Genomic DNA, 16,837 nt, shown 5'->3' with positions numbered 1-16,837 from the left:
ATTTTTATTACTATTTTTCTTGATAAGCTTTGTACCTGCACAGGACTATTATTGTAAGAAAATCTTGATCACTATTATAGACAAGAGTTTTAGCTATTAAATCTTAAAATCATGATTACAGACTTCAGGATTCAAGCTGATTGCATGTGTGCTGGGGCGCAGGGCTTGTCTTAATGTACAACACTTCAAAACTGATTAGGCACTATCATAGAGCGGCTTCTTTGTCATCGGAAATTTTGTTACTGCTACTGACTGTTTTAACACTTACATGGTTTCAAAGGAGGACACAGTGCACCGCATGAAGATACAGAATGTGTTTCTCCTCTCATGCTGACTAATTTTAAAGTAACTACTGAAATGCATGGATTCACACACATATGTAATTGAAAGAGAATGAGGCGTATATTTTCTGTTTGATGTTTCAGTTCACATTATGTATGGGTCTAATTACTGAAACATTGGAACAGGTACTGTGATAGAGCCATTGATTATTATCAGAGACAGTCTATTGGACTAGGTTAGGGGTCAGCAACCCCTGACATGGGTGCCAAGATTGGTACGTGAGCCAGTTTTCATTGACATACGAGGCAGGAGCTAAGCCCCTTGCCTCCTCCCCCATGCAGCCAGAAGCTTGCTGAAAGCCATACCACCTTTTGATTAATAAAAAGCTAATGCTGCCAACCACTACCTAAAGGGTAAAGCACTGCATGTTGATTTATTAATTAAGCTGTTGTAAGTAAGACTATTAGTGACTTTAAAGTATATCACTGGCGCGGGCATGCTATATAGAGATCAAAAGGTCACATATCGGCACTCTGCCTCGGAAAGGTTGCTGACCCGTGGACTAGGTGTGTTCATGGTTATATGCATGGTTATATTCCAAAGGAAAATACATTGACTGCTGTTGGATAATGTATATAATGTTTAATCCCAAACTTCAATAGTCCACATATATAAATTTACAATATATAAAGCTTAATTTTAATTCAAATCACTCTTTTAACTATTGATGTTAACTTTATACGCAGACAAAACTTGTGGAGAAGAAAAAGCAAGCTTACTGTTGTTTCATATAAATTTATAAGGCTCCATTCACTACAATACAGAAGAACGTGACTGAATAAGCTTAATGTTAGTCACAGTCTTCCATACTTTGCTGAAAATTGTCTTTTAAATGTGGAGGCATGTTGGAAAATAGACATGGAAAAAAAATGTTTTCCTGAGACATCTGGCATAATATCTTTCACTTCTGATTGAATCTGAATACTCAATCACTGAATTTCCCAGAAAGGAAGTTCGTTATAGAAATACTGGTACAACCAAAAGGACAATGATACGGATGGTTAAACTATATTTTCATCAACTTTGATTCCTACAAAACTCTTTTAATCTTATCTTAGATATGGGTAAATGTCACCTTACCAAAGGCAAGCAGGCTTTGGAGATTCGCAGCAGTTTATCTGAGAAGAGAGCATTATCTGATCCTATTCAGCAAACAGGATCGTCTGCAGAATCCCTGGCTCGGAACTTACAGTGGGCCAAAGCTCATGGTAAGTAAATGTCTCTTCTAAAAGATCACCCATTGTGGCTCTTAATTTTATTGTTTATCTCATTTGATCTGCATAAATAATTCAACTGAAAATATATTTGGCATATTTTTAGTCCTTAATAATGCTTTTTTTCACTGGCTTTAGTATGCTGAGTAGAAGTATACCCACAGCACAAAGTTCAGAGAACTGTTCAGCTCTTGCAGATTTATGTTTGGGTTTATATCTGGATGAAATTGTGTAAAATAAGGGGTGCCAGATTCACTTTGTGTGAAGTTACTTCAGCAGAGCGGACATTATCCCTGATTTAAAAAAAATATATATATTTTTTCCTGATAGGTTTAAATGTGGAACTGAATTGTATATAATTGTATCTGAGCAGAAGATAAGAAATGGAAACTTATCGAACTACTAAACCCTTTCCACTTTTGTAGACTTACAGGTTATATGATGCCTGATTTGAGCACCTACCTCCAACTTGCTTTATATTTCTGTGGTTTAATGATTTCATCCTTGTGCCCCTATTTTTAAATCAGTTTAAAGAATAGAGAAATGCGCTGGCTCTGCTACCAGAACCATGAATTTCAGGCTTCTTCATAGTCCTTGCAGATACAGTTCTCTGAATTTTTTCCTTTTTATTTTGTCTTTCTCCATACATAAGAAAATATCCATGAAAGCCTTGCAGACCACCAAAGACATAGACCAGGTGTAAGCAGGCCTTTTTTTTTTTTTCCTGGCATACGTATTTCATTTAGGGTTTTTTTGATTTTGTTATTTTCACTGATACTGGTTATACCTCCATAATTCTTATTTCCCTTTCTGTGTGCTAAGGATGCTTGTACTAGTTCAACTGTGTACACTCTAAGACCAGTGTATTGTTTTAACTATAAAGGAGTAGTTGAAGTGGTAAAATATGACTGTGTAGGTAAGGCCTTAAGCTAACTTGACCAGATCAAGAACTTACAGTATGGAAGCTAAATTGGCATAGCTGTGTCACTGAGGTGTCCAACTGGTGTCGCTATGCCAACAGCATCTCCAATGCAGACACAGCTGTAGAAGATGCTTTCATCAACATGGTTTGTAGAGGTAACATTCTTACACTGACAAGAAAAACCCTTCTATCAGCACAAGCTGATACATCTGTACTTCAGGTCTCTGCCAACCTAGCTACACCAGTATTGTATAGACATCCTTATTCTAGCCATGTAAAATGTTACTCTGTTTGCACCCCATTTGGAAAGACACGTATAAAGTGAGGGTTGAAAAGGTAACTCTTTGGCAGTGTCTGCCACTTACTGTTTGCTTCCTGCCGTGTCCAGCAAGTGAGGTCCCATCCTGACTGCCTTCTAATCACTATCACAGTATAAATATTTAATGTTAGTTATAGGAAGGGAGGAGAATGTCCTTTTAGATTGCTGAAAACAATGGCAGACACATGTTAGGCTTTTATTAGAATATTTTAAACCTGTTTATCCAACATGTTTGTTTGCAGAACTTCCGGAAAGTATGTATCTTGACTTTAAATGCGGTGTTCAGATTCAGCTGGGGTTTGCAGCCGAATTTTCCAACGTCATGATCATCTATACAAGGATAGTAAAGAAGCCTCCTGAAATACTAGTTTGTAATGCATATGTTACAGACTTCCCACTTGTAAGTGTTTCCTATTTGTGTTTCAGTGATTGTGCTGTATATAAGCTGTCTTTTTCTGCTCTTGTGCCAGACTTCAACTTGGAGGGAACAAAAATTAAATTTTGAATCAAGCAAGATGCTTATATGCAACAAATCCTATGATCTTGCTGAATCTCTCTTCTTCCCTTTCCCTTTATATTCTGATTTCTGTTACTTTCTAATTCTCAATTAGGCCAAGTGCTATAAGCACTAAATGCCTGCAGTTGCTTTTGAAATCAGTGGGAGCTGCAAACTCTCAGGCCAGGCCTACACGAGGACATTAAGTAAAACTTAACTGACTTAGGTTGATTTTTCTAAGCAATCAGTCCATGCTACAGATTCTGTTCCACTGAGTTTAAGAGCTTCTAAAGTCAATGTTGGTACTTTGCTTTTCACAAGGAGTAACGCCAAATTTGACCTTGCATGGTTGATGTTAGGATAGTGCAGACAGAGCGTAGTGAAATTGGAAGTTTTTGGCTTCCTGGAGTTGTCCCGAAGTGCCCCAGTGTGACAACTCTGGCCATCACTTTCAGCTATGTTGCTCTCCAGGTGTGCAGGAAACAGCTCGGGAAAGTTGGAATTTCATTTCCTGTTTGGCCAGCATGGTGAGTGGAGCAGGCAGCACACCTCCGCAGCACATCTGGCAAAGAATTCCCAGAGTCAAACGAGTCAAGCATAGTGCATGCAGGAGATCCAAGACCTTATTGCTGCAGGGTAGTGGGATGAAGCTGTGCTGCCGGAACTACGAAGTAGCAAAAGAAACACAGACATCTATGCCAAGATGTCCTAGGGCATGGTGAAAAAAGGGTATACGAGTGATGCCCAGAAGTGTTGCATAACAAGAAAGGCGCTCAGGCAGGCATACCAGCAGACAAAGGAAGCAAACTGGCATTCTTGGGTTATCGCCACAAACATGCTGCTTCTGTGAGCAGCTGCATTGAATTATAGGGGGGTACCCAACCATTGTCCACAAACAGTCCATGGATACCTCCCAAGAGATTCTTCAGGTCACCTCTGGCAGCAGTGTGGAAGACACGGTAGATGAGGAAAAGGAGGAGAATGGTGAGCAGGTGAAGAAAGCAGCTGACCTCACTGATTGTCACGACTTTTGATAACTTTGGATCATATCCCTTCTTCCCATGATGTGTTGCTGCTGGACTCTGATGACAGGGAGGGCACCTCTGGTGAGTTCTCAGTTTTAAACATGTTATAAGTGGGTTACAGTGATTGGGTGTGATCTCTCTTGAGCACTGTATCTAAGCAGCCCAGACCCCACCCAGAACAACTTATTAATGTATCTGGAGACAGAGTGGCAGTGTTCCCTGCACATACCCAGAAAACTCTCAGGCAGGTACTCTTGAATTCTCTTCCTGAGGTTTCTGAGGAGGCCTGCCTTATTCCGAATTCCCTGATAGAACACTTTTCCGTGCCAAGCCAGCACTAAGTGAACTGACATCATTGCAGCACAGAGCAGTGCCTCATAAAAACCAGCCTTCTGTCCACATTCAGTCAGCATACGTTCCTTATCAATGGCTGTGTCTACACTAGCCAAAAACTTCGAAATGGCCATGCAGATGGCCATTTTGAAGTTTATCAATGAAGTGCTGAAATACATATTCAGTGCCTCATTAGCATGCGGGCGGCTGTGGCACTTCGAAATTGATGCGGCTCGCCGCCGCGCAGCTCATCCAGACAGGGCTCTTTTTTGAAAGGACCCCGCCTACTTTGAAGTCCCCTTATTCCTATGAGCAGATGGGAATAAGGGGACTTCAAAGTAGGCGGGGTCCTTTTGAAAAGGAGCCCCGTCTGGACAAGCCGCGCGGTGGCGAGCCGCGTCAATTTCGAAGTGCTGCAGCCTCCCGCATGGTAATGAAGCGCTGAATGTGTATTTCAGCACTTCATTGATAAACTTCAAAATGGCCATTTGCGTGGCCATTTCGAAGTTTTTGGCTAGTGTAGACACGGCCAATGTGTGTTACTCTAAGAAGGCTGGTATCTTCCATTGTAACCTAAAGGAAACGGGAAGGTATAGGTTACTCTAAGGAATTAAGCGATGATAGAACAAGCTTCTCTGCCTTGCCTGGCCTACTCCTCTGTTCCCTTCCCAGGGCTTTTAGGGGAAGAGAAACTTTCACTGTCCTGGCAAAGCAAGGAGGGAAAGCACAAAGCAACTGCAAGCACCACACAACCCCAATAGCACAAGCTGTACTGCTTTGCCCCCCTTTCCCTTTCCCTGGCTTCTGGGGGAAGGGAAGCTTTCGCTGTCCCAAAAGAGTGGGGCAGGGAAGCACTTGGCCACCACAAGAGCCACGGCCTCCATGTCCTCCTTCCCCCTTGCAGCATGCACAGCTGCAGAAGCTGCTTTTTGAATCTATGGTCCCTCATGTGGCTTGAAAGCATGCCTCAATCTGTCTTACCATGCCTCGAAGTGAACCAAGTCAAGTTGGTCCCTTAAGATCTCTGTGCCACAGAGGACTCCTAAAAGCAAAAAGTTTGTCCTTGTACATAACACATCCCTACTGTTTCCCACAGATGTTCTTTCATGAAATTACTTTGTGTGTTGTAAAACTTATCTGCAGTATATGTGTCTCCCTAATGTCGGTCCTTCATTATGTTTTGTTGCAGTGTCTGCAACAATGATCTCTTTCACAACTGCCCCTTCCTTCCAGCTGTTAGACTGGCATCAACTAGAAGGTGAAAACAAATGCAGGAACATACATTTCTTGAGCACATGCAAGCTGTCTGCAAAGCTTTGACACAGTTAAATGCATGGAGAAGAACCACGCTAGAGGAGAAGAGGTAGATCAGGAGGAGAGGAGATCTCTCAGAGATTGCGTAGTCCAGATCCAGGAGGAGATGTTGAAGCTCATGGTGCATCAAAGAGAGCTCCTGGGGTGCCTGGTAGATGAGCACAGAGCCATGCTGCAGTCCATGCTGAACCACATGCCCTCCTGGCCCTGTTCTGCACCCTTCCCCCTTCAGTGCTCCAGAATATGGGGGAACAAGTCGAGGGCAGATTTCCATTCAGCCCCCCTGAGACGTTTCTCAGAGCAAAAGGCTCTGTGGTTGCACATACCCACACCTGTGGTTGCAAAACTGTCTCTTGCCCTTGTCACCCCTCTCCAAAGCACCTCTCAGGAAGTCCTTTACTTTGTACTTCATTTTGTCCCCTAAATAAAAATGCATAACCTCTCAAAAACTGTCTTTATTGGTTGTGTTGCACAAAGGCAGGAGTTTTACAGGTTTCACAGGCCAGCACACATCATACGGGGGCACCCCCTTCACAGCAACAGACATGACTGTTATTTAGCTGTCTGGTTATTCATAAAGCTGTTTTCCAAAGCCTCCCTGATTAGCAGTGCCCCTATCTGTGTTCTCCTTATTTCCCTGATGTTTGACTGCCCATAATTAGTAGTAAGTGATGTGCCTCATCACTCCAGCCCGGCATTAAATTTTCCCCCTTACTCTTATCTAAATTATGGAACAGGGTGAATGTTGCTTTCACTGAAGTCTAACCATATCAATGGACTCCTCAACCTGGCCTTCAAACTGCCAAGTGCACATTCTACTGCCATTCTGCACTTGCTCAGCCTGTTGTTGAACTGTTCCTTACTGCAGTCCAGGCTGCCTGTGCCTGGCTTTGTGAGTCACTGGAGTAAGGGATAAGCTGGATATCCCAGGGTCACATTGTCTTCTCTGTGTCTCCACTAGTAATTTCCTGGTCTGGGAAGAAAGTTCTATTCTGCAGCTTTCTGAACAGACCAGAATTCCTAAAGATGTGCGCACCATGCACCTTTCCCAGGCATCCCATGATTATGTCAGTGAAATGGCCCTTGTGATTCACTGATGCCTGTGACACCAGAGAGAAGTAACCCTTGTGGTTTATGTACGCTGTGCAAGGTAGTCTTGTGCCAAGATAAGGATGTGCATTTCCCCCTATCATCCTGCCACAGTTAGGGAACCCCACTGCAACAAAATCATCCATGATGTCTGGCACTTTTCCAAAAGTCACTGTCCTGGCTACCTGGACAACAGCAGCCCCCACCGTAGATTTACCCACTCTGAATTAATTGCCCAGTGACTGGTGGCTGTCTGACACTGCAAGTGTCCACAGAGCCATTGCCGCTCACTTCTGAACTGTCGGAGCAAGTCCCATTCTGGTATTGATGCACTTCAGGGCAGGGGAACGCAATTCACAAAGTTCCATGAAAGTAGTCTTACACATGCGGAAGTTTTGTAGCCACTGCTGATTGTCCGATACACACATAACAATTTGATCCCACAAGTCTGGCCTTGTTTCATGGCACCAGAAATGGTGCTGCATTGTGTACAAAGCATCAAGTGCAGCCAGCACCTCCTTGTTCCTCCTCCTCCAGTTTTTCACATATGTAAATGTCCATGTCCTCTTTAGAGGCTTCATTGCTGTGATGGCTGCCACTTAGGCTCTGCGCATACTGCAGCATAATGCACGAGGTATTCACAATACATGCCTCAACAGTTTGAAGCTGGCTGAGGTCCATGCTAGCCTTGGTGTCCGCATGAATACCCAGTGAAAAAGGGGCATGAAAACACTGTTTGACATGCCTTTCCAGTGGGAGGAGGAGGAGATAAGTGCACCATGGGAGGCTGATGACACATATCCAGAACCAGCCATGGCATTGCATTCTCCCATCAGACATTGGGAGTTTAATCCACAATGCAAGGGAGCAGCAGAAACTGTGGAATGGGTACCCACAGTACAGGGCTGACAAAGTCGAAGCTGTCCACACGTAATGGGAATGCACTTCTTCAAATTTGTGTGCCAGTGAGGATATGCACACTCAACTTTATGAAACTAGGTGCTAAAAAATTCACCTTAGTAAATTCGACCTAATCTCCTAGTATATCTATATCCTCAGTAACTCACAGGATCAGTCACTTAGTCCATGCTCCTACGAGTCATCACATGCAGGTGCACTACATAGATTCCCTCTGGTCACTGTAGCTAGAGTACAGTGAATTTCAGGACTGTAACATTAAGGATCCTTGTTTTCATCTTCCTTTGAAGAGTCTAGGATGCTTTTGGTGCTGTCTGAATAGTGACTGTATGGAGATTTACTATTTGTAAATTAATATACTGTCTTTCTCTCCTGTAGTAACCTTCTGTATTATCACCATATACAACATTGTTCAGCATGTCTGGTGTTAAGAATATGGAGACAAGTTCCTTGCCCCCAGATCACTTACAGTTTAAGGACCTGATACTTCAGTAAGAAGTGCATGATCAGTGGCTCTGCCTGGGCATTGGAGTCTGCCTGTATAGATCCAAGGACAGATCAGGACCTTAATAGACACAGCCGAGATTCTAAGTGATCAAGTTTATTGTGTATCTTATTGGGTGCCACTTGTTTTTTCCCTGAATTATTTCATTATGTAGCTGATAGTGTTAGTTCCCTGAGAGAGGCTCAAGGACATGTGGGCATCTTGGAGGAAATAGTGTTATAATCTGAATTTATCAAAATTTACTAATTGTAGAGCAGCTTTAGAACAATTTTACTTTGCAAATGGCACCTATAATGGAAACTAATTTTTCTAATGCTACCTTAGTATAGTTAAATCTAGGAGAACAAAGTTCTATTGTCTATACTATCAGTGGTAATGGGCTGCTTGTGACAACACCCTGAGTTTTGGTCTCTCAATTTGAAGTGGAACAGTGATGATAAGAGAGGAGGAAATACCTGAAAGGAAGAGAGAAGAAAGGAAAATGAAACTTGTCCTTCAAAAAAAAATGTAAAAAATGGGGAAAGAATCTACTCTGAGTTGTTCTAGGAAGACAAAGATGAAATGCAAACAACCACTTCTATCTTTGATTGGTGAATTAGGCAGCCAAGGTGACTCTAATATCAGTTGAATCTTGTATATAGAATTTTTTTGGTAAGAAAAATAACTTTTTTTAGTTTTCAATTTTAATAAATTGTGTAGAAATAAAAGTTGAACTCAAATATTAAGCCAAATATTCCTTTTTACAGTGTTCTTCTAGTTCTTATAACTATAACTTAATTATCACCCCCCCACACACTTTTTTTTTTTTTTTTTTTTTTTTTTGGCAACAGGACTTGGATGTGGACCCTAAAGAGGCAAATAAAGGGACTCCTGAGGAAACCGGCAGCTATTTAGTGTCAAAGGATCTCCCCAAACACTGTCTCTATACTCGACTAAGTTCACTGCAGAAACTAAAGGTAGTTAATGTGTTGCTTTTTTCTTACCCATTTATTTATAAAGTACAGGTTAATCATTTTGCTTCGGAACTCCATATAGAGATAGGTTATATATATAACTCGTATAACGAATATTGAATATTTTCAATAATTGCCCACTTCAGTGCCTTGCTTCTGTAGCTGACAGATGGCAAATGTGTTCCAAAGAGAGAGCCAAAGAATATGAAATCATATTGTTCCACGAGCGTCTTTTAAATTCAACTCTAGAAAATGTTCCTTTGAGGTTGAAAAGGTAGATTGAATTCTTTGGAGGAGAATTATAGCACCTTGTACATATCATGTTTCCATATCTATTTCCTCACTAAGAACATGTATGCCTTAAAGCAGACTCATAAATTGAGGTCACTAGTAAAAATTGGAAATGTTTTCACTTCTTTTCAGTCCAACCTGTGACCATGTTTTAAATCACTTTCACAATGCATAGTTAAATGTTGGTGTAAAAGTATCAGAAGTAGATTATAGGATTTTATGACTTTAGCTTCTCTGCTATATGTGAAATCTACCAACTCTGTTTTCCGTCACATTGTTCCAAAGATAAGCACAAAAACTTCTAGAGACTGCAAAAAAATTAAGTGTTAGTAGGGGTCCATGTGATGAAGAGAGAAATATTGATCAGTGTTGTCTTATTCTGCTGCCATTTTAGAAATTGGGATAATCCAAAAAATCTATATAATTTCAAACAAGGTGCAAATGGCACTTTATACTTGTATTTCATTTGTGGTGGAAATATATTGCCTAAAATTCAAGTGAAAGTTACTCATCCCATGAATATAGCTGAAATACTCCTCCCAGTGCTTCTGTGGATGTCATTGAAAAAATTCCACACATACAGGCTACGTCTACACGTGAAGCCTACATCAAAGTAGCCTATTTCGATGTGGCGACATCGAAATAGGCTATTTCGATGAATAACGTCTACACGTCCTCCAGGGCTGGCAACGTCGATGTTCAACATCGACGTTGCGCAGCACCACATCGAAATAGGCGCAGCGAGGGAACGTCTACATGCCACAGTAGCACACATCGAAATAAGGGTGCCAGGCACAGCTGCAGACAGGATCACACGGCGGACTCAACAGCAAGCCGCTCCCTTAAAGGGCCCCTCCCAGACACACTTGCACTAAACACCACAAGATCCACAGAGCCGACAACGAGTTGCAGACCCTGTGCATGCAGCATGAATCCCCCGCTGCAGCAGCAGCAGCCAGAAGCCCTGGGCTAAGGGCTGCTGCACACGGTGACCATAGAGCCCCGCACGGGCTGGAGAGACAGTGTCTCTCAACCCCCCAGCTGATGGCTGCCATGGAGGACCCCACAATTTCGACGTTGCGGGACGCGGATCGTCTACACGGTCCCTACTTCGACGTTGAACGTCGAAGTAGGGCGCTATTCCGATCCCTTCATGAGGTTAGCGACTTCGACGTCTCACCGCCTAACGTCGAAGTTAACTTCAAAATAGCGCCCGACACGTGTAGCCACGACGGGCGCTATTTCGAAGTTAGTGCCGCTACTTCGAAGTAGCATGCACGTGTAGACACAGCTACAGTGAGACGGAAAAGTCTTTTCTGTTAAATAGGTAGTTCTCTAACACATGGTGGAAGGAGGAGAACAGTATGGGGGAAATAATCTTGAAGAGCACAGGGCAAGGATCTAGGGACAAGAGGTCTCTGGGTGGTTAAGCGTAGATAGATTTAAACACAGGGTGAAGGGAGCAGTGAGTTTACATCTTTTACAGCCTCATTGATTCTAGTGAGAGTGCATGGAGCATAAATCAGTACAGAATTTGGCCCTGTTTGTGCATAGTTTGGCCCTGTGTGTAAAATGTAGGTTTAACTGAAGGCTATTATACTTATTGTACATCAATTTGTTATTGTACTTAAAACATGTTAACTGCTACCTCAGACAAAATTACTTCATTAAAAAATATTTTACTGCAGTTGAGGGAAGAAGTAATTTTATTTTTTTTGTCATTCACAGGAGCACTTGATCTTCACAGTTTGTCTTCATTATGAATATCCAGGAATAGAGGATTCCATGGATGAAAGGAAGGAGGTTAATGTTGGCAAGCCTCTTATTGCTAAATTAGGCATTCATCATGGATTCAGGAAAAACTGTTGCATGTCCAACAGACCTTTCCATACCCAAGCATCTACCCCAGTGGCAGCTGAATACTACCTCTCTGCTAACCACTGTCACCCAAATTCCTATCCAGGTATTCACCATCAAAACTGTGTTCATTCAGACCATCTCAGACAGCCAGAAGCATGCCATTGCAATGTGACTTTGAATAAGCTAACTTCAAGACAAGAAGCATGGAATAACGCATCTCACGTGAGAAGAAATAATTTACCAGTAGAAACAACTGATGACACTGTTGACCTGGCATTCGGCTTCTCCAACAGCCTCAGATTGTCTAAAAAGCAATAGCTGTGATTTCTGCAGAATGTACAAGTCCATCAATCCTGGGATAAGGCACTCCAGCATTGCTTGTACATTCTATGCAGTGTTTTCGTGTTCCGAGAGAAAGGGCTTAAAAAGTGCAAAGGCAGTACTCAGAATTGTGGGTTGGGATATTCTCTTCTGGGAAACTTCTCAGATCCAAAGAGACAAAAAAAGAAGTACAAATTACTACTTCAGTTCTGGATTTTTTTGTCCAATGAAGACAGGTGTTGGGTAATGGTGGGGAGCTGGTGGTAGGAGACAGGGAGTAGAAAGAACCGTGAACTGGGTATGCAGGAGTCCCTCAGGAACTGATCAGCAGGCATCTTGTTACTGGCTGTAGCTATTGTAGCCAGTAAAACAACAGGGCAGTTAGTATATTACAGTGAGAGGATATTGCAGGTTTGTGATGGGGAGGATTTACTGAGGCCTTATTCTTGTATCACATGCTCTAGGAATACTTGATCTCCTCAGGCATTCATGACGTGTCTCTCTAGTAACATACCATTTTTATGTCTTGAACGATGTACTTGTTTCTAACCTTGATATTTTGTTGACCTCAGGGATCGCTATTCCTGTGCAACAAACTGGGAACAAATAGTAGTTAGGGAAATGGGTGAGCAATAATCAGGGAAAGCAGTGAAATGAATGTCCATATTAATGAAACTAAACTATATGTATACTTTATTAATGTAATTAAAATAGCAGAGTAATCACTAAATCATCAATAGATTTTTAGATTTTCTTGGTCTAACCTGCACTATCAGTTGAACTTAACTTTCCAATTTTCTACTTATTTAAAAATGGGAACTTGCACTTCTTTAAAATGTGTGCAGGCAGAGCATATATACTATTCATAGATCTGAAGACTAGGAGGTACCATAGTTATCATCCAGTCTGACCTCCTTTGTAATACAGGATATAGAACTTCCCCAATATCATTCCTGTTAGAATCAGAATATCTTAAAACAAACCATTTGTGACCTTAAAATGTATCTAGAATGGAGACTTCCATAACTTTGATAAATTATTTCAGTGTCTAATTGCCTTCAGTGTTTTTAAAAATTGCACCTTATTACAGTCTGATTTTTGTCTAGCTTTAACTTCCAAATGCTGGATTGTCTTGTATCTGACTGCCAAATTGAAAAGCCCTTTATCATATATTAGTTCTCCATGTAGATACCTATATGGTGTGATGAAGACATCATTAAATCTTTTTCTTAAACTGAACAAATCAAGCTCCTTAAATCTATCACTGTAAGGTTAGTTTTGTAGTGCTTTAGTCATTTTCATATTTTTATGAACCCTCTGCAACTTATCAGCCTCCTTCTGTGGAACCTTGATGTCCAGTTCTTGGGAGAAACCAGGAGATAGCTCAAGCTCAGTGGAGGAAAGACAAAAGCAGGGTGGATAGGAAAGGGTAATTCTTTTTTTATTAAGATTGGCCAAATAAAGTTGTATCAACAATTATTAAGGATGTTGTACCACAAATCAGAGATGGAATGAAGCTGCAGAATCATGATGGATGCCTCACTACTGATCATTAAAATGGTGAGAAGCTGTTTTCACTGTTGATGCTCTTCCAAAGTGTTACAACTTTGTTGCTAACCTGATTTCAGAAGAGAGCATATAAAATGAGGGTTGGAAGACACCCCAGCAGGTCAGCTAGTCCAAACCCCTGGTAAAAGCAGGACCAACCCCCAATTAAATCATTCCAGCCAGATCTTTGCCAAGCCTTGCCTTAAAAATCTCTCCAGGAATATGACTGGATGTAAATTTTTAAAAATGACTATTGTCCCCTTTGTTTTGGAGTGGAAGTATGAGGCTAAATTTAAGCTGTAAGTTTGTTTAGCATTAATATGAGCATACCAAACTGTGTTCTGGAAACATGCATATACCTGCTGTGCTGTTACAAAAATAGCTCTATACCTTCCTCTCTGAGCCAAAATAAATTCCTTATTTTTTCAATAAAAAACCTTATCCACAAATGTGAAATCCCTAATTACCCATTGCAAACTCAGTCAAATGATATGAAGGAGAAGAATCACATCCAACTCAGGCTGCAAAAGGTGTGAGACGCAGAAGCACTGTTGGACAAACGTTCTGTGTTTAGGCACCAATCTTGAAATCAACAGATCACCAGGACACCTCTGTATACTTTGTTGGTGTTGACAAGATTCTCTCCTGCTTCCGTGAATTGCGAGATCAAGGTTATAGGTTTTTTGTTCCTTACTAGAACTAAAGCTGCAGGCAGTTATGTATGCCTAGACACTAGTGTCAAAGCGATACGAGATAAGTTTCTAAAGATATCATAAAATATTTTGTTGCTCTGAAAAAAGACTGATATCACTGTTCAATTAGATTCTTATCGATAGACATAAATGAGCCTCATCTCTCTCTAGCAATGTTGCTTACAGGTTGTGTAGCTGTGCATTTCATTTTTATACATGTAACAGTTTATGACTCAGCTGCTGTGGCACCTCCTACTAGTTGCTCAGGGAATTAGTCCAGCCTCCATAGCACCTTGTTCTGGCCTGTATCTCCCCTGCTATTTACCTGCCTTTTTGTTTGTTCTCCACCACCTTAAATCAGCAGCCATGTCCCTCATAGATCACTGTTCCCTCCCTCAGGCTACTGTACTGGTGCAGCATCCAACACTCTCTAAGGTTCTCCCTTCCCAGAGAACCCTGACCCTCCAATGCCCACCATGCCTCAGTGGCTCGCTGCCGGTCCATATCTAGGGGGAGCAAACTGCAGTCTGAAATGGCTACTCATTGTTGGCAAAGGGTCCAACCTCTTGTTGGCCTCTCTTGCCCTGGCTGCCTCGTGGCAGCCCTAATACCCTCAAATCTTGTCTCAGGCCCTGTAGCCTGGGGTTTGCTTGGCAAGAGCTCCCCCAGCCTGCCTGCATTTCTCCCAGCCCTACTCTGCGTTAGGAAGCCTCTGTAGCTTCCTTGGCAGCTAGGTCACACCTACTCTACAGTTAGAACAAGAGTCTTCACATCCCTTCTCCTCTCAAGGGAGCGTCTATTTATATAGCCCCTGCTGGGCCCTAATTAGTTGCAGTCTTAATTAGCAGCTAATTGCCCCTGCTGCTAGCACTTCCAGCCTCAGCCCTCTCACAGGGCTGAGTTTAACCCTTTTTCTCCTAGAGCAGGGTAACCGCTCTGCTACAATACACTATGTGCAATTATGAAGTAATTTCTGCATTAGTAAAATTTTGCAGATCTCCACAATAAATGAAAAGGCAGGAAAAAAATAGATGACCCATTGGTGAGAAGAAATGCTTATTGGTCTTGAAAATCTACGTTAATATTCAGTTAATCAATTTAAAATGCTGCACAGATGTATGTGGAATGCGTCAGAGCTTTTCAGGTATGTGGTCATTGAACAATGATATAGTTTAGAAGGGAGGAGTTACAATCCTGCAATTCTGTGGTCTGATAACAAATTTTATCTGATATTTTGGCTGGAATATTGAAGAGATTCTACGTATGGTAATTCTACATAATGATAGTAATGTTGAATGTCTCGACTCACTCTGGAAAATGGTAAACTGCATTATTGTGTGTAGGTGTTTAATGAAAAAAAGAAAGGAAATCTATACATTCATCTATGTTGAAAGATAACTAGTTTCAGTTACCTCTGTTAGTGTGCTATTTATTAACTAAATGACAAATAACTAACATAAATGCAAATGGACTGGCACTTTTAGTCTTCTCTGGAGGAGTATAAATAGTGAAACATTTTTTTAGATAAACTAAATTTTAAATGAAAATTATAGTTTAAGGTAAGAGGTACAGGTTGGACCTCTGTAGTCTGTGCTTCTATCATCCAACATCATCTGTGGTCTGGCATCCCTATGACTGCCCCAGCCTGGGAGCACCCACAGGGAAAAGCCAGGCCCCTTGCACAGTAACTCCACCCCTGCCCTGCCAGAGCTGCTGGAGTGCTGCAAATAGCTCATTTGTAGTACTCAATGGTGCGGGGAGACACTTGGGGAAAGAGGCAAGGTGGCTGTGGAGCCCCACAGCCAGGGACCAGGAACGCAACCCTGTGGCTAGCAGCAGGGGCCAGTTGACAGCCCAGCGGCCATGGCCTCACTGAGCTCCTCTGGGGCTCCCCAGCCACCCTGCCTCTTTTCCCAAGTGCCCCTCCCCCAGTTTCCTCTGGGTCAGTGCTGGCTCCTTTGCTGCATTGATTTCCCCAGTCCAGAATATTCCCTAGTTTGGGGCTAGTCGTGTTCTGAGGGCGTTGAGCAAGGGAGGTACAACCTGTGGAACAATAGGGTATTTATTTAAAAGTTTGTCATAATTTTATTGTTCCTATTACAATTTAATTGTTTTCTACTGTTGCAATAAAAAGTAATTCAGAAAAAGATTGATACAGTAGCATGTGTCACTTTTACTTTCAATTCCACTTAAAGACAATGCAAATAATAGAAATGGGGAATGGACTAGTGACTTTAAAAAATGATCTTAAAGTCAAGAGTGGCACCTATATCTTCTGGTGACTGTCATAGAAATAGGAAGCGTTCTATGGCATTACTCATTACATAGCCAGTCCTTCAAACTGTGCCGGTATTTTTGGATGTCTGGTTTTGGCCAACTTTAGATACAGTTTGAGCCTATCTGAATGAAATTCCCCTAAGTTTCAGCTGCAGTTGTATTGGATCAGTACCTACCAAAAATCAGGCGCCTGTAGATATCTCAAGTTGAACACACAAAACTGGAAAATGTTTGCACACTTAGACATTATCATTTTTGTACCTGAATCCCCACCACACACCCCTTTTGGGGTGACCAGACCTCATTGATTGCTTGTAAAGCTGGTTGAGATTTGAATAAAAGGTGGCGGGAGTTCAAATTATTATTTAAGAAGGCATATAAAATTGGTGAAAACTAGATAAGACCCATGTGTGAGTGC

At 41.8% G+C, this 16,837-nt stretch overlaps 1 protein-coding gene across 5 annotated transcripts in view; it reads left to right on the top strand.

Moving 5' to 3' along the window:
* Window positions 1–16,291, top strand: part of MALT1 (MALT1 paracaspase) — a 75,303-nt gene extending 59,012 nt beyond the window's left edge. For all 5 annotated transcript variants that reach the window (XM_074995729.1, XM_074995727.1, XM_074995728.1 and 2 more), the window contains 4 exons: window positions 1,401–1,550; window positions 3,040–3,197; window positions 9,308–9,433; window positions 11,450–16,291. In XM_074995729.1, the coding sequence (XP_074851830.1) occupies window positions 1,401–1,550; window positions 3,040–3,197; window positions 9,308–9,433; window positions 11,450–11,899 (884 nt within the window). In that variant the 3' untranslated portion in view covers window positions 11,900–16,291. The remainder of the gene's footprint in view (window positions 1–1,400; window positions 1,551–3,039; window positions 3,198–9,307; window positions 9,434–11,449) is intronic.
* Window positions 16,292–16,837: the final 546 nt, after the last annotated feature.

The sequence above is a fragment of the Carettochelys insculpta genome, chromosome 5 (assembly GCF_033958435.1).
Source record: "Carettochelys insculpta isolate YL-2023 chromosome 5, ASM3395843v1, whole genome shotgun sequence".
Taxonomy (NCBI): Eukaryota; Metazoa; Chordata; order Testudines; family Carettochelyidae; genus Carettochelys; species Carettochelys insculpta.
The sequence above is the reverse complement of the archived record's forward strand: the minus strand, read 5'-3'. Positions and strand labels throughout refer to the sequence as shown.